Raw genomic sequence first — 25,759 nt, 5'->3', positions numbered from 1 at the left:
TCTCTCTCTCTTTTTTTTCCAGGACGCAGACAGCAATCTAACCTCTTCCAAGAAACTCGTCATCATCTAACCGCCCCCCTTCCCCCAAATGCTATAGGCTGAGCCCTTTCCAGCCACCCATTGCTAACTCGGGCCCCCTCCCCCCCGTGGTATCACCCACCATTTGCTATTCCCAAGGACCATAAAGTCTAGCTGCCCCCCTCCCCCATGAGCACGCCTTGCATTCCCATTTTAACCTCTTTTCCCCTCAGTTCCTTATCCGATTTTGCACATTTCCCCATTAAAACTAGGTTGCAAAACTGCTGTAACCTGCCTGCAACTCTTGAAACTTCTTCAGTTGCTGAAGTCTGTTATATTGTACTTAAAAACGAAAAAAATACCCTTAATCCTCTTGTGGATTACTTTTTTTAAAAAAAAATAATGCATTTCTTTCTTCTCCTTTAATATTTTCCCCCTTTCCCTTCTTTTTTTGGCAAGGAAATTTGCTCCATCTCCAGCAGCAACCACTGCTCCTTTTGATGTTGTGGTACCCCGTGCGCATGCGCTCGACATTAGAATTACTGCACTGGCTAGAATAAGTTGGTTCTCTTCTCTTCCACTGAATCCCTAAATCATATCAAAAGCTAAAGGGATGCTGAGAGTCCGGAAAAAAGGTTGCTTTGGGATTTGGTCGTTGCCCTTGATAATAACGGTGGTGTGTGCACAGAGGTAAGTGATCAAAGCCATTCTCTTTTTTCCCTTCACTTTAAATTGTCATGTATGCTTCTGTTTAACTGGAAGGTGCAGAATGCATCTTGAGCGATAGAGACGGAGGAAATCGCTCAGTATTTATGTCTTCTTACCCCTCTCTTTAGTGCTAATGATCCCAGCAACATGTCACTGGTAAAAGAGACCGTGGATAGACTGCTGAAAGGCTACGACATTCGACTGAGGCCAGATTTTGGAGGTAATTCGATTGCTTTTGTAGAAAAGACTGTTCCACGCTCAGGTTCCCCTTCTCTGGAGTATGCGTGTGTGTGTCTGTTAAAACATCGCCTGAGTGCCGGTCCTGTTCTGCATGTGTGTTGCCATTTTCTGAAGCTTGAACCAAAGTTAAACCAATTGTTCCCCAATTTTCCTTAGCATACAGCTGCTGTAATGAGATCGTTTAAATCTCCCTGTGTGCGTGTGTGTACGCGCACGCGCGCATACATGTATTTGTATGTTTGTGTATACACACGCATACACAAACATAGATCTAGTAAGTGCTCGGTCTGTATGTATGTTGATTACTTAGTAACCCATAATTAGAGCTTGGTTAATTGCCTTTATTGAGATGCAAATCTCCTAAGTTTATCCAGCACCCGTGTCACCAAGCCTTGTGTGCCTATGGCCACACAGTAAATATTTCTGAGTACACGATGTACTAGATGAAAATGTCATTTAACCCCCTGTGAGTTTTGCATTTGGAAATAGATTTCCGCGTCTTGCCTTTGTAAAAGTGTGTTTGTGTGTGTATGCTAAAGCCGTCCCCGCTGGATCCTTGGACCCTCTTTGAACGCCTTGGTAGCCTTTAATACAGACCGCGCTCTTATTATTGCTCCAGTGGGCGTGCAGTTTCGAGAGCCCGGTAAAGTCGTTTTGAATCCCGAGCCAGCTCCCACTTGATCGGCTTTGCATGTTGCGAGGCTCGGCTAACCGGAGTGAGACTGTGCAGCAGGCAGGGACGGAAGCCTCTCGGTTTAAATCCATACTGTATCTCCGACTAGCCACTTAAAGACACTTTACCCTATTATTAACACACGTGTGTGTGTGTTAGTTGCAAAACATCCCCTGCTGGGAGAGCTGCAGGGCAAACTCGTGGCTAAAATGAAGCCCTCGTGCCCCACCCCTTCTTGAGTCCTAATAAGCCTTGTCTGAATGTGTTAAAATGTGAGAGATCACAGTGCAGACCATCCTGTGTTGCAGGTCCCCCTGTGGCTGTTGGCATGAATATAGATATTGCCAGTATAGACATGGTGTCAGAAGTCAATATGGTGAGTATTCTTTTCTCCCAGCTGGGTTCTTGTATCTTCTTTACATCGATGGTAGAAACCAGTAAGGCACTAACAGGGCTAAATACCCGAAACTTATGAATAATGAAAATGCTAGCACCAAGCCATTTTTTTAAAAAAGTTGTATTTTTAGTAATCACATTTGACTTGAATGAGTGTAGGAGGCCTCTTGTCCAGCTCCTGAAACTAAATCTTTTTCTTCAAATTAATATCTGCAAGTTTATACCAAAAGGCTTTTAAACATTTTGACTTGCAGTGTGTAAAAAAGCTGGTTACGATTTTTTGATAGTCTTACTATTTAGGTGATACCATTTCAAGCATACAGTTATTAAGCGCTATTGAGAGGCTTAGAGGAACAATAGCGGCCTTCTTTTGCTTCATGCAGGAGCGCCCCCTGCTGACATCGATTTGCTCAGCAGCTCAGAGACAATATTTTTTGTAAATTTTCATCATTTATTTGGGACAATTTAATTGTTTCATTTACTATTGGGAGGTGTGGGGATTGAGATGAATGTTGTGGACCCAAACAGAAAGTTGTAGCTAAATTGTTAAATGCATTGTAAACATCGTATGGGTACTTCACATAAGTATCTTGCCAGTTCTGTGGAGCCATACTATTAAATAAAAACATAGTGGACACATACTGGAATGGAACTTAACCTGAATTACACACAATATTATCTTATATATCTTTAGTTTTCCATTTACAAGAATGGTTGGAGAAGCTATCTGAACACACTGAAAAGTTTGTGTTTGTTAAGAAGACTGGTCTTTTGTAGCATGTTGTAGCTGAGGCAAATTTTTGGTTTTCATTTTTTTAAAAAAACTTCTCATATTGATTCAGTTATCTGTAAGACTAGTTAATCTAAAGTTGCTAAAACAAAGTTTTTGGAAGATATTAGATATCCTCTTGTATATTATAAGCTTTTCATTATTAATAACCAGATTTTTTTTCATTTGCAGACAGTGTTTAACCTTAACTTCTGTTGTACTTGTTTGGGCTTTAGTAAAATGACCAGAGTCTAGTACACAGCAAATTATAATGACATGAAATTGTGTAAGCTCAATTTAATTACTAAGTGAGAGCTAGAGTTCCAATAGTAAATGTTCAATTTATATTAGATTTATTTTAACTGTGTTTTCATTTGTGATGATTGCTTAGGATATTAAGCTCTGTTGCTGATTAGCATGGCATGAATTAACACTCTCAGCAACAAGAGTACAAGATGTGATACTTTTCCTTCCAGAAGTTATTAGCATGTCTTCCTGGTGTAAGTGTAATGTTCCATGCTATGAAGGAACAATTCTGTTTCTAAAGTACTTAGAAATGCTTGTATAAATGTTAGATCTTTGCTTGTTTCATATTCAAGGTATTAGCAGTATCTATGAGCGTGTTCCAGATTGCTAAATGCCTACATGCTTCTGTTTTCCTCTTCCCTAAAGTAGCCTAAGTTCTAATATGTTTAGTGAGAGATGCTGAGCTTTGAATTTAGATCAGTGTCACGTGCACATATTCTAGCATGCGCCTAAAGTTTGTCTATATGGCCAGAAACTGCAAATTATGTTTTTGAAATAAGCTTACTGCTCAGTAAAAATAACAGATACCATGTTTTAATGTCTTTTGGGAAATATCAGCATTATTTTGTTCAGGAGCCTCATATCTTACTAACTAGAATTAGACTGATGTTAGATTGAAAACCTCTTTTGATCTGAAAGCTGGAGCCATTCTGCTTTGTTTTGCTGGTGGTATTTTATTAAGAAAATATGCAGTCTGTTAAATGATTTCTAGAAGTTTGAAAGCTGAAACTTTAGTAGGAAAAAATATCTGTGTCCAGGTGAAGAACAGACATTATATGAAAAATGATATTTGAAGTCAGACCTAGATAATATACTTTTTTTTGGGGGGGGAAGCTTTGGATAAAATGAATTTGGCCTTGTCAAGCTTCTTCTGATCCAATGGATAATGATAAAAATTGTCAGTGAACTTCTTATTTCATAAGATTATGGATCTCCTCTCAATCTCAGTTTCCCCTCCTCTGGCCTGAACCATAGTTAAGAACTGTATCAGCACCTACATTACACTAACTGGGGTTTGTCTCCAACCAGGATTTTAAGCTCCTTTCAAATTCTAATCAAGGTCAAACTTTGGTTAATATTTATCATGAGTACCACTGGTGCCAATGTAATTCTTAACCATGATTTAAATTAATCATCAAGAACTTGTGCAAAAGATGTGAAAGGACTGCACGAGTTAAGTGTGTGGTCCCATGGACAACTCTTGGGCCCTCACCATGATTAAGGCTAGAATCCAATACAATACATTTGAATAAGTCCCACTGAAATGAATGTAGTTTACTTCTGAGTAGACATTAGGATGGTGCTGTACAAGATGTGTGTGTTCTTTTGCAATGGTCTGATCAAAAGCATGAATAACAATCTACAAAGTCATTCTGTTTGATTTAGAGCTCCACTTACATTTCATGCAAATTAGTGGTCTCTTTTTTTCCTTTAGTCCATAGGAAAATGTTCATAAGGTAATGCATTTGTATTAGTGGGCTGCCAACGCTATCTGTGGGCATATGGGATTAGTTGTTACTGTTTTATTATTTGTTTTTATTGTTTTGTTTTTATTGTGTGGTATATTCTGTTAACAACATTGCAAGTCGCTTGGAGCTGTTCGGGTAACAAGTGACTAATAAATTAAATAATAATAATAATAATAATAATACAGTTAACTGTCAATGTGCTAGTATGCACAGCTGAACCTTGGCATGGATGACAAAATTTAAGTTTTGCAGTGTGATCCTAAGTATGTGTACTGAAAAGTGAGCCCCACCTTTACCTGGCTTACTTCCTAGTAAGCATGTTTATGGCTGCAGCTTAATGTACACACTTAACCTGGAGCAGACCTCCTTGAATACATTGAGACTCACTTCTGAGTGAACATTCATAGGTGTGAGTTGTTAGCTATGAATATAAGATTGCCTCCAGTAACCAATATTATTAACTGAGTGAACATTTGAGCCCCAGTTTTGAACCTGTTTCTCCTTTCATAATTATATTTGCTCACATAACATAGTAATCGTATAACATCTTCTAATTGTTTATTATAATTTATTTATCTGTTTAACAGAATGTATGTACTGCAAGCAGTTTACAAAAAACATTAATTATCAATAAAAACAGTTAAAAACAAGTAATTAAAACAAAGGATTTATATATCAACAGTAACACCTGGAACTTGGCCCAGTAACAAATCAGCAACAAGTGCAGATCTCTGAACAGAGCTGTCGCAACCTTGTTGCAGAATTTTGCACTAACTGCAGTTTCTGGGTCAAGTGCAAGGGAAGCCCCACATAGAGTGTATTGCAGTAATCAAGTCTTAAGGTCACCAATGCCTGAACTACAGTGGTCAAGATCTCCTGGTCCAAGAATGGTCATAGCTGTTGTACCAGGTGCAGCTGATAAAAGGCACTTCTGTTATCATGTAATGTTAGCCTTCAGTTTGTTATTGCTTGTACATGATGCCACATAGCCATAGTGTGAAAAGTTATAAGGATTATATTTAGTACACATCCACACTCCCTCCCCCCGCTCGATTATATTGGTAAAGAACATACGTCTGAGCAGTGTTTCAAGCAGAAATGAAGAGATTGGAAATCCATTGAAAACAGCATGCAGTATGACTGCCATATGACAGCAACTGCACCCTGTAAGTAAAGAGAATTGTCAATAAGGAATTATTGTATCAAATAGCTGGGGTGTTGTTTAAACAATACCAGCAAGAAGAACTTAAATTAATATATCGGGGTGTTTCCTTTTTGTTTTTATTCAGCAATATATGTGCATTTGTTGCTATTACTGGCAATCCAGTTGTTTTTCCTTAAGGTAGTGTTTCTGTTGTTGATAAATCACATTTTCCTAGCATTTAAACTGCAGTATTTTGTTGCTGGAAAAATGTTATTTCTCCTCCAGATTGGGACCTATTTTGATAATGTGCGTAGCCTGAAGCTGTGAGCTTTTGCAAGTACCTAAGGCACACCTTTTCCTCCCTCATGTCATTTTGTGACCTTCTTGTTTACAGTTTCCTTTTTCCCCAGGTTGAGTGCTCTTTCTATATTAAGGACATGGACGATACAGCAGTGTATTAAAACAGCAATTATATATTTTTTAAAACGTTTCACCACGTTCTTGTGAAACATGCCTCCCTCCATGCAATAATTCTCAATTTAACTGTACGTGCTGATGGTTTAGTACTATTTTTAGCATGTGTTTTTAAATTGTGTTTTTTTTTTTTTTAAATTAAATTATTTGTTTTTATTGTTTTTAATTGCTGTAAACCGCCCAGAGAGCTTCGGCTATGGGGTGGTATATAAATGTAATAAATAAATAAATAAATAGTGACCAACTTTCAGTCTTGAGTGACTGACAACAATAAGCCAATCAAGCCTTGCTGGTTTGCATTTAATTTTTTGATTGGCCATTCCCCCCCCCCACTCACTAATAGCAGTCCAGTTCAGTGCAATTTCTTTCATTTTGTAGAACTAAAAAATGAAGCAACGGCTGGTATAGCACAATAGGGAGGAGAGCCTGGCTGGAAGTCCAGAACCTGTGAGTTCAAATCCCCACTTGTGTCTCCTGGGTGTAAAGGGCCAGCTAAAGATCACCCCCACAGTGAGTGGCTCAGGAGTTACCTGCCCTGCCACCTGCACAGCCGTTGGCAAGCTTCATAGTCCTAAAGAGCCCAGTTGTCCCCCAGCTGGCAGTTGAGGACAAGGAAGGGGCTGCCTTATGCAGCTGTGGCAAGCCGAGCAGGCCCTAGCCAGGTGGGGAGGACTAGCCTCAGAAGGAGGCAATGGTAAACCCCCTTTGAATACCGCTTCCCATGAAAACCCTATCGATAGGGTAGCCATAAGTCGGGATTGACTTGAAGGCAGTCCATTTCCATTTTTTTTTTCAAAAAATGAAGCAGTTGTATTATGGAGTCTTTGGCAGACATACAAAAAAATTAGAGTTTGACTTTAAATCCAATTTTTACTTTATGTGTAAAGTAGTATGTTTGTATTTATGCAGATAAAGTCATTCTGATGAGGATTATATTACTAGATGTATATAAGTGAGAATATTCAATGGCTATGAGTAAACAGATTTGTATTCCAGTCTATTACTTTACTCATCTTTTATACAGAATATGAAATGTGTACTGTGCATGACAGGTTTTGCCTTGTACATCACCATAACAGTCCTGTGAAGAAGAGATTGCCAGTTTAGTTGTACAAATGAAGAATGGAGGCTGAATTTGGTCTTGCCCACCAGGTCTCCACATTTAGTCTCCACATTTAGTCTTGGAGGCCCAGTTCAAACATGCTGTTCGTAGTGTGACTGCCATTATCTATTACTTCTACGTAGCCATGGCTCCACACAGTGGCCGACTGCGTGAATCTTTGTCCTGTGGGTATTCACTGGCTCACACTTTCCAGTAGTGATAGTATGGGTACCAGCTAGCAGGCTACATAGGAAAAAAGTTATGTGGCAGTAGTCTTGTGGAATCCTAACCACGATAAAGTGATTTCTGGCAGCAGCTATGTTGAAGGAACATTTGCATGATTTAATTGGTACTCGGTTGTCAAGGTCTATCATTCTACCCTGAATGATACTAGCTCTCAAAATATTACTGTTATTATTTTGTAATAACAAAAATTTTGTTCAGCCCAATGGATTATCCTAGAAATACAAAATGGAATAAAGGATATTTACTGTTAATTTTCATGAACATTGCTGGTGAACATAATTTATCCATAGTGCATTTTACAGTTTTGGCTAAGTGAAGAGGATTCTTGTAATACTTTGGTTTTTTTTTTATTAGCCAAGTGGCTTCAAAAGTAAACAAAACCCAGGGATAGCTGCTAGCAATAATGGCTATGCTGTTCCTCCACGGCCAGAGGCAGCATGCTTCTGAATACCAGTTGCTGGAAATCACAGGTGGTGAGCACTCTTGCACTCATGTCCTGCTTATAAACTTCTCATAGGCATCTGGTTGGCTACTATGAGAACAGGGTGCTAGACTAGATGGGCCTGTAGGCTTTTCTTATGTTCATAGAGATGAGCCTGCATGATTGAAATCAGACATTGGATTGCCATGGGATTTCTGACAGCCCCCCCCCCCTTGCTGGATTCCAAAATGGAAAGCTGTGGTTGGCTGGTTGATTTTGAAGAGACATCTAAGCTCAAACATAAGCTGATGATGTCATCAGCTGCTAGAGGAGAGACTATTGCAATGATTTCTATCTGTGTAGCACAAATCAGGCCTACATCTCTGTCTTCTGAAGACTCAGTTGATGGGAGCTGAAGGGAAGGAAAGGGCTTGAACAACACCAGGCAGGTTAAAGCCTTTACAGAAGCCAGGGAAGATCCACCTGATCTGTTTTTTGTGTGTGTTTAAACTACAGAAGCATTTAGGACACCCAGTTATGAGACAACCCAACCACCCTCCAAAGTTCAGCAGAGCTTGTAGTTGATTTGCCTCGGCACCAGACATCCCTAGTCTACTGTGGTGCTGGTTTGCTTCCTTCTTGTCACACTTTCCCAAACTTACTTTGCAAGATGGGAGGAGGTGGGAAGTGCGCAGTGTGGAAGTCTTGTGAACAGCATTGAGCCCAACTTTCAAATTTCCACTTTTCCTGGCAGCCAACACTTTGAGGGTTCTGAGCATGTTGCCAAAACTCCTGGAATCCGTAGTTTTAATTCCTCCTTGCTGCATGGATTGAGCCAACTAGATTTAGAAACTACAGATGCCAGTGTTAATGGAAGCATATGGAAGCATCAAGCATGTTTGGCCTCCAGTGTGTCATTGGGAACTTAAAGATGTTATTTGTTGCTGCTACAAATTTAACATGACTATTCTGGAAACCAAATGAACTGCTGAAACACTAAAACGTACGCGTAGATGTTGACTCTTCCATTCATATTGTAATAGTAATGCTCTGGATAGGGAAAAAAGAATCATTTAAGCATTTTGCCCTTTCTAATGTATTTACATTAGCACTTACCACGTAGTTAGAAAATCAACACACAAAACAAGCAATATAAACCATGAGGACTGTGGTAATCATTCGTGTAGTATGGACATTGCAAAATGAATAATTAAAAACATAATTTACTGATTATTAGAGTATTAATGGTATGGTTGTCTCACCAGTCTACTATTCCATGAATTGCATGTTGGATATGACTTTTAAGACCAAAGAATCAGATGATTTTCCTGTGGTGTATGTATGTTTATATTGCCTTTGTGCTGTCTGGCCATTACATGTTGTTTTACAAGTAATGCAAAACAAACTGGAACCATACAGTGAGTGAATTCCAACATTTTACAAAACCAGAATAAATTATGAAAAAATGTAATAGGCTTGAAATTGGCTCTCACTAGAAGTTGGTGCCTGCCACCTACAAACTCCTCTCTTCCATCTGTTCCTAAGTTGCTGTGATGTCATAGAACATTGGAATGTTCAGAAACATTTTAACTGGTGAGTGGGAAATGCCAGCAAAAGAATACTGACAAACAATCCAGTGACCCAGATTATACCCTGCAGAAGCATAATTAGTTGCAATTAATAAAAAAACCCTTACTTTTTTGTAGGATTTCTCCCAATGGGTTTTGCCTGTTTATACCTTTCAACACTTGGAGACCAGGCATGGCTGCCAATAAGGGTTAGGGCATTTAAGAGAGCCAGACATGGTCTGGAAGTCAGGCTTATTTATCTGAATAATTTCTATCCAGCCTTTCTTCTGAAGAGGTCAAGATGGCTAACAACAAAACAGCTGCAGGAAATAATAGAATGCTGTGAACAACAATAATTATCTAATCAATCCAGAGATTGTTAAAGCCAGTTCCATAATACAGCAGCCTACAGCCCAAATGCCTTCCTAAAAAGGAAGGTTTTTTGCCAACTTGCAAAAGGCCCTTAGGGAGGGGGCAAGGTGGGCTTCTTTTGGAAGAGAGTCCCAGGCACAGCCTCTGGGAAGCCCCACCGCCTGGTCTCCAATAAGTCTGTCTGTTTGAGAAGAGTGCTTTTAACAGGAGCTTTTAATAGACTGTAGTCATTGGAGAACCATATTTCTTCTTGATAAGGTAGGAGTAGGACATGAACAAACCTTTTTCCTGTACATGCAGCCCCTTTGCATGAGCTGTGATTAAGCTAGGAAGTCTCTAACTACAGTTTCCTATTTTACCTGAAATGGGAAGCCATGGTTACCTGCTTTGATGTTGGTTTAGGATCCTGGATTATCCTGAAGCTGGCAATCATCATTTTCCAGTTCAGATGAAAACAGGTCTTCAGGCAGGCCCTGAAGGAAGAAGCAAAGGCATGCAAGGGCAAAGGGATCATTCACATCATGGCTTTTTAAGCTATGATTTCCTGAATTGGGCCTATATCTAAATGTGGAAAGTGGTCAGTGCTTTTTCTAACCTAGAAATTGCATAATAGAAAGCAGATGGAAGGAATAAATGGTCAGGAAATGTCATATAGAGATCAATTGATGGAAAAGCTTAAAATACTTTTGAAAAACTGAGATCTTTGAGGACTTGAAATAAGTGTGATTATAACCTTTGTTGGCACTTGAGTATGTTGAAAACAAGGCAAATGTTTCAGCTGTGTTTTTTGGTCATTAAAAAAAGAAGTAATTGTTTTCTGTTCGGCATGAGCTTCTATTAGCCTGAAGTTTTCTCTGCCAGATTCTTTTCATTTTAAGAATCTGAGCTTGAAGCACCAAGTGCTATGAAAAAGCCATCCACTTCAGTTTAAAGAGGCAAACTGGGCTTTAAGGTTGTTTGAAAACTTGATACCAATTTTTGGGCCTGAGAAATTTTGAAAACTGGCTGTTAAGCTTTAATGCATATTAAATGTTTTATGGGAGCTTGAAAGTATGAAATATTTATTTGAGACAGAGGTCCATTCTAACCTACTTCTGTAAATTTTCCCAATTTGGTTTGTTTAAATTATTTCATGTTTATTATATTATTAAACTATGCTAAACTATAATATCTTTCACTGCTGTTATGCGTGAAACTACCCTGATATAGATTGTCTGCAGTTTTGAACATAACAAAAGGCAGCAACGGTCTGGTGAAATTATTAGTTTTCTTTACCATTAACTGCTTTATGCTGACATTTTAGCCTGGAAATTCAACCCCAGATTTTTGAATATCATGTTTGATTAGATACATAAAATAGATATTGTAATTATTTTACAATCTTCATAATGTTCTATGTGCAGAACTTGGCAGCAAATGGATTTTCTTTGGGCATACATTTGTTGGTGCCTTAAGACATCTGGAGTTGGCATTGGTCAAAAAGTTTTGACTTGGGCCAACACATTTGCAAATTTTTTGAAACCTAAACAAAATCTCAGAAAACTCTTGATCAAGGAGGGATGTAGTGCCAGCATTCCAATATGTCCCAACAAATCAGCTTTGCAGAGCAAGGTTTTTTATAGTGTAATCTTACACATGTCTCCTCAAAAGTAAATTACTTATTGATAAGTTTGTATAGGATTTCAGCCTTAATGATTTAAAATGTTAATTAGATGTCTGCTTCCATTGTATCTTACTACTTAGTTCTGGCATCATGTATGTACAAAAATATATATTAACCGTAATGGAAGAGGTGTGTAAATGTCAGAATGTGGTTGGACTTCTTTCAGCAACTCCTGCTGATCTCTAAAATACTTTTTGAATGAACTCTTGCATTTAGAAAACATTCTGAGCTTCTAAAAAAAAAAACCCCAAAGAAAAATCATGTTCAGGATAGGTGCATATCTTTAGATGTGTTTTCCTTCCACTGATATGTTGCTTTGGGATTCACTGGAACATATAAGTGGAAATACTTACATGATCTTATTCAGAACACTTGTTTGTAGGATGCACACTGGGAAATCTGAATTTTTTAGATAATATTAACAAATATTAATTTCCTAGTATTGTTTTTGTGCTTGACGGTGGGTGAATTTTAGTCTTGTAGTGGTTTATATCTCTTTCTATTTGTGAAATGATTTGTTCGTGTTCGTTATTTCTTCTTAGGCTTTCAGGGTTGCTTAGGTTTTTAATGCTGAATTTTACTATATGTATTATATTTTAATCTGCTTGTTGCCTAGAGAATCTTTTTATGAGGTGCTTAATAAATATAACAAATAAATATGATGCTCAGTCTCCAGATCTGTCAGTCTAGTTTCATTCAGCAAGTATGCAGTAAACAGTAAGCAAATTAATAAAATTTTTGAAGAACCTTTTTTCTTCAGAATAAAAAGTATGTGCGTATTAGATAAGGTACTCATAAATCATAAGAGGGCTGAAGTGCAGGTTTTCATTTTGATTAACTTTTTAATTGGATTGACTTTTTGAGAACAAATGATGTATCAACACTTGATGCATCACTTGACATTTTGGTGATGAGGCATCTATTCTGTGATGTACATGACTGGATAACTATTTCTTAGCTGAAAAAGAAAAAAAAGAAAAAGAAAAAACAAACCAGAAATTATCTGGAACAAGGGTAGAGTAACATTTCTGTAATGGTAACATAAACCTACACATACAGAAAAAAACCTTTTTTGAATGTTGAAGAACTGACATTGTAAACTGTAATTTTTGATAATTTATTTGTTATTTCTGTTGCTTAAAGCTCTGTGAGGGAAAACAACCTCCTCCCATACTTTTTAAATGAAGCTGATTATAATTTAAGATATTTTTTCAAGTACAGATTTCTTAAAACATAATCAGCCTCATGCATATTTTCCCTGCAAGTTTTTCCAGCTTCTAGAAGCATGAAAGAACAATGTACCTATGGTTGCAGTCTTAAGTATGCTTACCAGGTTGTAATCACCATCTGACACAGTTAAATGTCTTCTGAGCAAACATGCTTAGGACTTGAAGGGGTGTGGGTCAATGATAGAGCATTTGCTTTGCATACAGAAGATTCAGTCCTTGGCATCTCAAGGTAGGACTGGAAATGTCCTCAGTCTGAGACCCTGGATTGCCAGTTAGTGTTGACAATACTAAGGTAGATGGCCTCAGTATATAGTGTCTGTAACCAAGGTTTGTTCTTGATTTACGACATGTAGCATGTCTGGAGTGAGTCCAGGTTCAGACATAATACTAAGCAAATCATGGCTTTGCTCTCGGTAGCACAGCAAGAGCAGAACTAAGGGAGGAGTAAAGCATGCTTGCTTTTTATATATGAATTGTTTATTCCTAGTCACAGCTGATAGACAGACTACAGATTGCAAGTGAATCTTTGTTTCATAGAATCAGGTTCTGGATTTCCACTCCCATCTCCCCACACTAAAACTAGCGGGAAGTTTTCCTATATCAGCTTCATTAAAAAAAACCCTGTTCATTTCAGTTGGGCTCATATATGAGCTCCATATGCAAACTGTTCCACACTGTTGTTCTTCATTGACAGCCAACAGCTGCCAAGTCACCATGCTTCATGGCAGGGCAACTTCTACAACTTTCTACCTTGCATATAGTCCAAGACCGCAAGCAGAGAGCAGGAATGATATAGAGTCTCTGAAATATCAACTCCAATAGACCAAGGTAAATGAGGCATGCTCTACATTACAACAGAAGGCAAATAAATCGCAAAATAAGCATAAATCCCAAACCTAGTATCATTACAGAGTAGACCTGCTTCCACACTGTCCAGTCCCACACTGTTTCAGTTACATGTGGAATCACGTATGAATGGTATAATTGACATCAAGTCACACCTGTGGAACTGGACCACCTAGAAAGTGTTTCCAGGTTCCAGAGGCAACAGGAATCAGCTCCAGGAATCTAGTTGCACACTAGAGTCGAGGCAGAAGCCCATTTCAAAAGGAGCAAGCCCATTTCCTTGCTGGGGACATGTCAGTACATTGTATTTAACTGTAGCAGGGGAAAGTAATATTTATTTAACATAAATTTCAAGCTCAGTATGCTAACATCTGTAGAAGAAGCTTCTGTAATAGGGAGCCTTATATGTTCCAAACATGTCAATAAAATACATTTCAGGAGGCCAGCCAATAAGCACTTCTTAGAATCATCTAGTGGCTACATCTTGTTTGTAAGCAATCACAAAAATAAAACTATACAGGCATACCCTGCTTAACGTCGCTTCACTTAACGTCACCTCGCTATAACGTACATGCTCTATACGCCACCATACCCTGCTTAATGTACGCATGCTTTGCAATTACGGACACTTAATGGCATGACGCCACTGCCATCTAGTGGCGATTGCGGTGCAGTACATGCATAGATGATTGCTTCACTTTAAGTGCATTTTCACTTTACATACACGCTCCGGTCCCATTGCGTATGTTAAAGCAGGGTATGCCTGTATAGCAATGATGTAAAGTAACCTGCTGGTCCACATCTGCTGAATGAATTGCAAGCCAAGAACGGATTTCTGTTCATTAGTATGAGATTGTGTCTTCCTTGTCAGTTATGTTTCTAGCAATAAAGATTTCAGTGGGGTCATCTATAGATTTTATACCTTCCTTGTTGTTGTATATAAGGAGGATATTGCACTGGCAAATATGGCCCTTCATGTCCTTGCAACTGTTGCTGGTAAGGAGAATAACACAGCCCATGGATGGGTCTAATAGCATAATCCGATATTTGCTGGAAGGCATCAGCTGCAGGGAGGTACCAAGGACTGTAAACAGGCTGACCATTGTCATAACAAGTGATGAAGTTTTGCTTTGGGGTACAATAGAGTTTTCTGCGGGAGTTTTGTCCACCGCATCCTCTTCTAGGTGGGAAGTGCCTTGGTGCTTCCAATGGGAATGGCTTCAAATGTTGTGGGCTGTATGCAGGAGCTTGAAATCCAGGATTCAGGACAGGGCCAAACTGTTCTTTCATCCAACTGGTTCCTGAAGCAGCCATACAATGATTCCTTCTACCAGTTCCTCTCCTAAGATTTTCCTTTCTATAGAGTGCCCTCTGCATCTGTTAAACAATTCTATTGCCATGCTTGGATCCATTCCTTCAACATCAATTAGGAACCTGCAAACAAGGTAACCTGTTCAATTTAAGCCATGCGTGCAGTGAACTCCAATAAGCTTGTCATTATGTTAGCTCTCCATCAGGAACTTTTTCACAGCACTTTTGAATTTAAACACTGTGTCCTTGTTTGGCACTTCATGACCAACTGTTACAATCTTACAGTACTGCAACGTGTCTGGTAGCTCCTCTGGCTCATAATAGCAAGTGGTGTATCAATAATCAAGCCAAGTTCTTCATTCTGTTCTCTAACTTGATTAATAAGGTCTAATGGAGAAAACAGTTCATTTGGGGCAAGTTTCCATTCAAAGGTCTTCTTAAGAGGAACTTTAAAAGCAATAAATCGTGTTCCATGTATTCTCTTTCCAAGTGGTACATATTGTGTCCATCTGTCCAGAACCCTTTTTTTTCTTTCCCATGGCTCGATAACCCCCTCCTCTCCCCGGTGGCTATCTAGCTGCCCGGAGGTTTTGCCATCCCCGTCAGGCCTCCCCACATTCTTGCTTGTTCACACCTAGCCATGGTTTGGCTTAGCATTCCATGCAAACTTAACTATTGTTTGAACTAGACCAGCTTGGAGAATAAAGCTGGTTATGTCCCTTAGCATTTCTATGGAAACTAGGTTTCTCTGTTGCATACATTTATACATACACTTAAAAATAAGTGTCTCTAGGATCTGAGAGCAAGCGTATTAACCTTTTAGGGCTACTAGTTTATATCTATAGGGAGAAACTGCCATACTGCTTCAATTTTTATCCTCTTTCCTGCATAATGGTTCATACACTTTAAAGAACAAACAGGGAAGCATTACAGGACTCTCTTATGTCATGGTGATTTCCCTCTGTTAAATATAAGGAAAATAATGACAAGGCAAAGCCGCTCAGTACAAGGCAACAATTTATTGAAAACTTAGTTTTCAAATTTCCCCAAATCCCTGCTGTTTTTTAAACATCTGTGCTATTACTCAGGGGGTACTAAATAAACGTCATCAATTGTTACAAAGTGGGCTTAAAATACAAAACAGATTTGTACAACAGTTACAGCAGTCAGTCAGATATGTTTTTGCATGGAAAATTTGGATAATTTATTAAAATCATAAAACCTTATTTAAGTTAGAATCATTGGGAGCTCCTTGAAGGGCAGAACAATCTATATTGCTGGAGGCCAGCGGGAGTGAAGCTGGTGCAGGCAGAGTTGGTGGAAGTGGCTGCCACATCCTGCTGCCACTTAGAGGCCTCTTGGAGGGGAGGATGCTAGCTGTGCTGGCAGGGCGCAGCGGAAGGAAATGAAATACATGTTTCCTTCCACCACCCCTTTTCCCTCTGTCCCAGCTGCTGGGACAGAGGGCTAAAGCATGGAGCCAAACTGGACCTGGATATTGCGTAAGTTCCCCCCTTCAGCCCCTCTTCTGACATGCCCCATAGAATGCCCTTTTTTCAGGCTTTGCTCCAACTACCACTAGCTTCCTTTATGCTGGGCTGGGCTTCTCTGGAGGACCTCTGGCTTAGTTGGCCAGATGAGAGACTTATACAGGCACTTACTTATTTCTATTGGGCTGGATCCATTGAAGTGCCTTCAGTTGGGGGGAAGTGCCTTCCTCCAACAGAGAAAACTACTTTGGATCTAATTCAAAGCTCAAATCCAAAGGTCCTAGGCTATGGTCTGAAGGCACATGAGGCCAGGTCAATGCCTGGATGGGAGACCGCCTGGGAACCATATGTAAGCTGCCTTGGTTTTCTATGATGAAAAGAAAGGTGGGGTATAAATGTAATAAATAAATAAATAATCCAGTGTGGTTTTTAGCATATTTTATTCTATGATTTGTTTTGCGATTTTAGCATAGTGCTTTATGTAGGAATTTCTGATAGTTAAGTCTTTAAACATTCCTGATAAATTATAAATTAAATAAACAGATAAGTTCAAATATTGTAATCTCAGTCGGTGGTCACAGGTCTCAATGACCCTCATTAATTTTGTGTTGACATTATTTAATGCAGAGGAACTGTTACTAAGTTTAGCTTCCAGGCCAAGAGGGGTCTTAAAAGGGTAGATAATTATTGTCTGAATGCCCACTCAAAAGGACTGTTCTCTTTTTGGTTGAAGCAAATATGCATACTCTTTCTAGAAAGCATTCCCTCTTTTGCCCACTCTTGATGTCCCTCATTAGTACCCAATATATTTTGCTGAGATTGAATAAAGCACTGTAGGAAAAATAACACTGAATGAGGAAAAATAACTGGTGAGTCTGTGAATAGAGCATCCAAGTAAGGCTGCCATCCTGTGTAAAGTTACTTGGATAAAAGTTTCTACTGCCTGGTGAAGACAAAATACTGCCTTTTCACTAAAATAGTTTGCTGATTCAGAACTTCTCACAGACTTACACAGTTTTCTTGTGCAGACTTTCCCTTCCCCCTTAATTTTAACTATGGTGAGCATTAACCTTAGCACCAACATTTTTACTAAACTTTGCCCAAATCTCTGATTAAGGGTTCAAACTGGTTTTATGTTCTTAATTGTTGGGGGAGGGAGTTTAATCACTGCAGGCAAAGTGCTGTCACTGTTTCCAAAACTGAAAGGGAAAAAGGAATGTCTGTGCAAGAGGGGAGGTGAATGGGCAGAGATGAGTGCACATCCACCACCATGTTTTGAAGTTTGGGCAGCATTACATCTGTACTTTATTGTGTACACATTTATTACGTAACACATTTAAAAAATGTTTTAAAGTTATGGTGAAACCCGATAAATTAACTCTCTGCACTAGCAGAAGCCAGTGCAAGAATTCCCACTAGTGCAACAGGGCCTTTTCCCCATTCCTTCCCCCACTCTCCCCCCCCTGAACAGCATATGAGAGAAGGAGAGGGGAGATAGTTCCAATGGGCAAACATACATGCTTGTGTTGATGGACCAATCTCCTTAGCCCTATTTTGAATACAACCCATTGTCATAATTTTATTGTAGTATTTATGATTTTTTATGGTGTTTTAGTGCTTTGTTTGCCGCCCTGGGCTCCTGCTGGGAGGAAGGGCGGGATACAAAATAAATAAATAAATTTGTATGGAAAAATTGTGCAATAAAATGTCTTGTTTGCTCAGAGTATGATCCCAAAGTGTGCAGAAACTTATTTTTATTGTAATTGTATCTGATGGGCAGGAATTAGGCAATTACATTTGTTGTGCTTTATAATATATGAGTATTAAAACATATTGTCTAAAATGTTCTTGTTTTGCATCATTGACTAATAATCACTGACAAGAAGTGATATTCGTAAGATGCTTTGGCTGATGGCGCTCAATGATTTTGACAAACAGATCATCTATTACAAATCTCATTTTGATGTGGATGTAAGACACATTCAACAAGTAAATGATCTGTTTTAGCAGTGTCTACCTTCTGATACTTTTAGGTTTTGAGGCTTCTTGCATCTGCTATTTTTTTTAAAGCTAACATTCAACTAAAAAAAATGGGAAGATTTATTTAAATCAAAGCTTATAAATGATATAAAAAACTCAGGACCAGGTTACCTGAAGGAACAACTACCTCCATATAGACCTGTAAGGTATTAGATCATCTGCAGAAATTTTACTCATGTCACCACACTCTACAGAATATCACTGGGCAGTGACCTGAAATAAGGCATTTTTTGTCATTGTCCCTGCTCTTTGGAATGCCCTTCCCTTTGCCTTGATTACTGCTCGTGGTTTTTTGGAGATAAACAAACTATGAGCCCAGGTCAGACATCATGCTAAAGTGGATCATGGCTAAGCTCCTGGTACCTTGGCAGCAGCAGGAGTTGGGGGAGGAGCAAAGTGGCCATGAATCCAGTAGCATGCATGAGCATTCTGTGCATTCATATTTAAAGTGTTGTGCAAACCAGGCCGATCCGTTATATTACACACATAAGTGACAAAAGTAATTAGAGGTAAAGAGAGAACTGGATACTCCATATACTTCAGACAGTTTGTTTGTTTGCTTAATTTATATACCGTTTCGTATTTCAACAGAAACCTCCAAGTGGTTTACAAATCCCAATGAAAAGGAATTAATGCAAGAATCAAGATAAGAAATAGAATACAAATCCCACTTTCAAAACCAGACAATGCTAGTACTGCTATGGGCAATAATAAAAGTCCACGTTTTAAGTAACAAAATGAAAGAAATATCTTTTAAACAAAAAGTACATACAAAAAAAAAACCATGATACAATCGCCAAGATCACTCACCTGCAGTTGATCTAAAATGTTAAAGAGAAAGCTTGGGAACTCTTATTTCCATCTCAATCCTATCTGTGTTTAACCTGAAGCAAGTACCTGGCAAATTCAAGAATGCATACTCCCAGGTCAATATGCATAGGGTTTCAGCCTTCAGTCCTAATCTGTGACCGACCATTCAAACCCCAGCTGGGCAACTGCAGGGTGCAATGGAGCAGTGGAGCTACCACTCTGTGTGTGCAGAGCCACATCACTCATGCTGGCCAAGGCAGAAGGCAAGGGGGCAGGCAAATCGCTGTGCCAGCCTAGAGTTGGCACAGCAATCAGGCCCAGATTGGGGCTGATGCCATCAAATGACAGCAGTGGGGCCAGCTCAGGACCCAGTAGAAGTTAGCAGGACTGGGCAGAGGAACACTTCCACCCAACCCCCAAACCGGCGCAAAGATGATTCCAATTGCAGCCTGAACGTGGTATGATATTTCAGGTTGTAAAATCATCAGCTATCTGGGGAAGATAAGCTGCTAGCTTTCCAGAGTTATGCTATTTATTGAGCAATCAAACATTCCAAAAACAACTGGTTGTTTTTATTTTCACGGGGGGGGGCATTGTTAAAATTAATTAGTATACACATTATACCGATATGTGTGTGTATCTGTTCGTGACCTATATATTGATTAACAAGTAAAAAACACCAGTGAGATGCAATCCAAATTGTGAGGTACACTTAAATCCTGTTTCCAGCCCAATCCCATCTATGCTTACTCTGAAGTAAGCCTCAGTGTGTTCAGTGGTATGTATGCATAAGATTGCAGTGTTCCATCTTAATTTGTGAAAGGAGAATCCAAATCCTGTCTTGAAAGTGGTTGGGCGTGGCGCCATGGCGGAGCCATCACCACATTACAATCTCAGTGCTCATGCCAGCCAGGGCAGAAGGCAGAAAAATCCTGTTAATTTTAGTGAGACCTAGGAACCCCTTCTTAGATTGTGCCTTTTATGGCTCATCATATCTGATCTGTTGCAAACTGTTGCTGGAAGGAAACTGAAATCTTCTACTGTGTGTCCCAACATTTTTAGATTGCTGTGTTCCCCCAAATTTTCTCAACAAAGCCTGTTTTCTTTTTCACTGCATCTTCTTCTTGCTAGTTTTTCAGTGGTGTTTAGCGAAAATGTTCTGACACTGGTATGAATTAGTTGCAGCTATGTGTTATTTATCTGTAGCCCAGTTATTCTTTCATTTTTCTATTCTCTTTTTTTTCCTAACAAAGGAACATTTCTTTGTTCTTCAAAGTTACTTTTTTCTGCAGTGTTTGAGTTTGATATATTTTTCTTAATAGTTACCAGCTTCGTGTCTCCTATATGATACCTGCAGCAACTACAATGCCTCCTCTACCCACACCAAGAGGCAGGAGTAGGGTTACAGAAAACATTCAAAAGGACATGAGAGGAAACAGAGTCTTTAGGTGATGGGAAAGTCCAGAGGCACTGCCAGATTCAGGACACCCCTGAAGGTCTTCCACTACCCTGGCTGCTCTGCTCACATATTGCCCTGTTTTATCTCTTCCTTCTGCTGCTGTCCTGTCCTTTAATCTGTGATGGTTGTTGGTGCTCTTCTCTCTCCCTAGCTGTCTGGAGAAGCAGGGGGCAAGGCAGGGTGTCTGGCAGGGTGTCTGGCCCCTTGCTGCACTGGTACCCCCATTGGCCCTGTGTCTGTAACATAGCTTATGATTGGCTGAGCTCACTTTCACTCTAGAGCGAAAATGATTTATATTAAAATAGCAGACAGCTGGAGCCTCAGAGACAAAGCAGTGAGATGGAGTCAGCCAGCACAGTGTTTTACTTCCTAGCAGGCTGCTGCTGCTCACTTTCTGGCTTAGGGCATCATTTGGCCCCCCTAGGCTGTGTGGGTCCAGGATATGGGCCCAGAGTCCATCCCTAACAGTGTCACTGGTCAGGTCTGCGGTGCCCGCTTCCTCCCATTTGACACCCACCATGCTCAACCAGGAGCAAACATGAGCTTAACTTGTCCTTGACCAGTTTCCTCTACTTTGTCTCCTATTGCCTACTTTCCTTAAGCATTCCCATTCCCTAACACTAATTCATGTTTCTGCCTAGCTATTGCAACCTCTAGTTTTAGAATTGGGAGTCCTAATGCCTGCCTCCTTATGCTTCCTGTCATGTTTTAATTATGTGTTTTAAAGTTGTTGTAACCTGCCCTGGGACCCACTCACTTCAGAGTGCCTAGTCTCACACAGCAGAACTTGCTGTGCTCCATGGTTTTCACCAGAGCTATCAGCCATCAGAGCAATGAGCAAAATGAAACAGAGAAAAAGGTGGAGAAGAGAAAAATCAGCTCATTTGAAATGTGGTGCTGGAGGAGAGCTTTGTGCATACCATGGACCGCAAAAAAGATAAATAATTGGGTGCTAGAACAAATTAAACCAGAACTATCACTAGAAGCTAAGATGATGAAACTGAGGTTATCATAATGTGGACACATCATGAGAAGACATGATTCACTAGAAAAGACAATAATGCTGGGAAAAACAAAATGGAGTAGAAAAAGAGGAAGGCCAAACAAGAGATGGATTGATTCCCTAAAGGAAGCTACAGACCTGAACTTACAAGATCTGAACAGGGTGGTTTATAACAGATGCTACTGGTCGCTGATTCATAGGGTCGCCATAAGTTGTAATTGACTTGAAGGCACATAACAACAACAATGAGCAATGAAGCAGGCTAGAGCGAAAGTGGCACAAGACAGTGTGAAACTGACTGAATAGTGGTTAGAAAGCACAACCGCACCTATTGCAAAGTGATAATGGCAGTAAAAAAGAGCCAAATTTCTGCCTCTATTTCATCTGAAGTAGTTGCCCAGCAGAGCTCTTCTGTGTGGTATAAAAGCTGGTGTTACTTGCTCCAGTTAGTGGAGCACTAGAACCATCAAAGGCCTACTCTGATAAGTTTGCTAGGCACTTTGAGGACAAAGCATTCGTCTTCACACTGATCTTGATGCCACTGCTAATACAGTCTCTGATGATGTGTCCAGTGCACTGTCTTATCCAATTCTGTGGAATCAGTTCCAACTGTTGAGGCCTGAGGGTGTGGACAAGGTACTTCTGGCCAGCAGCCCCACCACTTGCTCTCTTGACTCTTGCCCATCCTGACTTATCTGTTGGGAGAGGGATTACTGGGTGTGTCCAGGGGGAGGTTTACACATCCTTGCATGAGGAGGTGGTCCCAACCACCTTGAAGGTAGCTGTGATACACCTACTCCTAAAAATGTCCTCTGTGGATCCTGAGGTGTTTTAGCCCAGTCTCTAATATTCCCTTTATGGGCAGGGTGTTTGACAGAGTGGTGGCAGTGCTTCAGGCACTTTTAGAAGAAAGACTGTCTAGAACATTCCAGCCTGGATGCAGGCCTAGGTTTGGCACAGAATCAGTCCTGGTCGCCTTGACAGATGACCTCCTTCAAGGGAGAGACAGGGAATGCAACCCTGTTGCTGCTGTTGGATTTATCAATTGCCTTTTATATGGACCATGGTATCCACCTAGATTATCTGCATTGACTGGGAGTTGAAGGCACTGTGTTACAGTAGTTCCGCTCCTACTTTTGTGACATCTTGTGAGCCACAAGGCATTGTTTTGTCCCCAATGCTATTTAACATCTATATGAAGCCAATGGGAGTGTACAGTGCCATCATTTGATTATGGTGACACATGCATTGATGACCTCACAATTAGACTACTATAATGCTCTCTACATGGGACTTCTCTTATGGCTGGTCTGGAGGCTACAGCTGGTACAGAATGTCATTGTCTGGGTGGTGAGTGGTGCAGGCACATATGCCAGTACTAAAGGATCTGCACTGGCTGCCTATTAGCCACTGAGGCAGTTTATAGGTCCTGCTACTTGTATATAAAGCTCTAAATTACTCTGGACCAGCTTACGGGGGGGAAATCTTCCCCTCCACTGCCTAGTAAGGTCATTAATATCAGCAAATGGAATCCAGCTAGTTTTGCCATAGCCTGATGGTTATTGGCTTGCATTGGTGTAAAACGCCAGGCAGTACTGGCCCATTCACATGGTGGACTCAGTCCCAACAGCCGCTGCAGCAAAGGACTGCTATATCTCTCTGTTGTGTCATACTGCAATTTTCATAATTCTTTCGAGCCTTGTTCCTGTTTGCCAGTGTTTGTTAACAATTTATATTCTTAAATATGGCCTATGGCCCTCACAAGGTGGCTTACTCCTTAACCCTGGCTCCACTCACTTTCTTTGGAGCAACAGACTGCAAAGCTGTAAAAATGACTGAACTAGGTGAGTCAAGAGTAGGGTTGCCAGGTCAGAAGCTTCCCAAAACCTGAGATTTTAGGGGCGGGCCCGAGTGATGTCATTAAGCATGATACATTAAGCATCAATCACAGTTGCTTGGAACGTACAATTAAAAAAAAATCTGACTGAAAATTAAACTAGACATCTTAGCTAAAAGATGGAGCCTGGGTGGGGAACATTTAATCTAGCCTACTTGCTTTTGCAAGAAGGGTTTAAGTGCCTTCAGGCCAGGCCAGTCACCAGAAGGCCACTGTAGGAAGAAAGGAGCCTAATGTTGTGGAGATGTTAGATGGGAGCATGCGGGAGTAAAGATGGATGCCCTGAAGGCTGCAATTCTAAACACACATACTAAGGGACTAAGCCCCCATAGAACTCAAGAGGACTTACTTCTGAGTAGATATAGTTTGGATTGTGCTGTTGGTAAAGCTTCACTAGGGATCCTCTGCGAAGACATCCTGATTTTACAATAAAAAACCATTTTTTTTGTTATTTTTAATCTAAGTGGAGTCATGTGCCATCTTGAGATTGTTTTGAACTTAAGCTCTTGTGTGCTGAGCTTAATGACTTTAAGATCTGCAATTGAATGGCCAGGAAGTTGACTATTGTTATAGGATTGTGGAGTTGGTCTGGATAATGTCTTTGGGTCCCCTTTCCAGCCTCTAATTTTGAACTTGTATAAATGGAGTTAGCACAGAAACCTGCTGAATTAGTTAAACCAGTTCTTTTCCTAAGCTAATGGGTCCAGCCAGGTCCATCAAGTGCCCCAATAACATGTGTAAGGATTTAGCCAATGAAATATATGCTGCCATAGGAACAAGGGTAAACGTCCCAGCATCATCTGGCTGGGGCAGGAAATTATCTATGTGTGTGAGTTTGAAGCTATAAAGACAGAGAGGGGCTTTCTCTCTATGCTGAATCCCAAGCTATGGCTTTGGGGACTCCCCTAGAAACATAATGGGGAAGCAAGATCTGCAAGTTCTGTTGGAGTGTTAAGGCTGAGAGCAGCCTCCATCTTATGTCCAGGTTGTACATGTGTAAATAAACCATATATCATAAAGACACCACAGTCTCCACTGTCCTTCATTCCAAGCAGAGCTTGGAAGATTACTTTTAAAAAGGAATAAATTATCTTATATGACCCCCAAAAGGAATAAATTACCGTTACTATTACAATTGTTCTGAAAGGAATTGATTACTTTACCGTTAGTCAAAAGTAATCCCTACAATTACACTTAAGTTACTTTTTAAAAAAACTAATGCCTACAAGGTGCTGGCCTTGGCTGCTGCACACCTAAGTTGCCTAAAACAACATTAAAAATAAAAACACACACGGGGTAGGAGAATAATTATTTTTATCCATAAGATAGCAGTGGTGGTCTCTCCGCTGGTGAGGCAGGAAGGGAGGCAGAGGCCACCACTCAGATCTTTGCACGTCAAACCAAGTGCAACCCCCCACACACACACACTCTTAACCAGCAAGCATATTCTGTCTCACTTAACCACCTCCTGGACCCTGCCCTGCCATCAACTAAGGGACACCCACCCAAGCAAACATTTTCCTTGAGATGCAAAAAAGTTAAAACACTGCAAATGCAGCAAAGTAACCAGGGAGGGCGATGGAGGCAGCTTTGTGTGCCAAGTGCAAATGCACACACACAGACACACACACAGACACACACACAGAGCCATCTTTCACCTCCACAGTTCTTTATCTCCATTCTGCTGCTGCCTCCTTTATCCATGTTCTTGCCCCCCTGCCTGAATCTTCACTCGTTCATCTGAGGAAGTAGGTGCTGGCCTAAGAAAGCTTATGTCTTTTTAAATAAATACAATTAGTCTTTAAAGTGCCATAGACTCTTTGTTTTTTACTGATACTATGCACTAACACAGATAGCCCTCCTATTTTTATATGCAATTTAGACAAAAAGAAACAATGTCAAACTGCTTAAAAGAGTGGGTATGAGAGAGGGTTTTTGTCAGCTAACGTGAGTTTGTTCAGCTGGCCAGCTTGAACCAACATGACATAACATTAACCCTAGTCTTAAACCAGCCTTTCCCAACTAGTGGGCCACCAGATGTTGTTGGGCCACAACTCCCATCAGCCTCAGCCGCATTGCCAATGGTCAGGAAAGATGGGAATTGT

General features: G+C 40.1%; 2 protein-coding genes across 4 annotated transcripts in view; one reads left to right on the top strand and one right to left on the bottom strand.

Annotated features, from left to right (window-relative positions):
- The first annotated feature begins 631 nt into the window (after positions 1-631).
- GABRB2 (gamma-aminobutyric acid type A receptor subunit beta2) overlaps positions 632-25,759 on the top strand; it is a 212,254-nt gene continuing 187,126 nt past the window's right edge. For all 3 annotated transcript variants that reach the window (XM_061621870.1, XM_061621869.1, XM_061621871.1), the window contains exons 1-3: positions 632-708; positions 855-946; positions 1,948-2,015. In XM_061621870.1, the coding sequence (XP_061477854.1) occupies positions 632-708; positions 855-946; positions 1,948-2,015 (237 nt within the window). The remainder of the gene's footprint in view (positions 709-854; positions 947-1,947; positions 2,016-25,759) is intronic.
- On the bottom strand, positions 14,931-21,274 carry LOC133381974 (RNA/RNP complex-1-interacting phosphatase-like). The gene is given in 4 exon segments (XM_061621624.1): positions 14,931-15,289; positions 15,292-15,532; positions 19,296-19,306; positions 21,121-21,274. Coding segments are annotated over 4 exon segments (765 nt in total).

The sequence above is a fragment of the Rhineura floridana genome, chromosome 3 (genome assembly GCF_030035675.1).
Source record: "Rhineura floridana isolate rRhiFlo1 chromosome 3, rRhiFlo1.hap2, whole genome shotgun sequence".
NCBI classification, from domain to species: Eukaryota; Metazoa; Chordata; class Lepidosauria; order Squamata; family Rhineuridae; genus Rhineura; species Rhineura floridana.
This window is presented reverse-complemented; position numbering and strand designations above follow the sequence as displayed.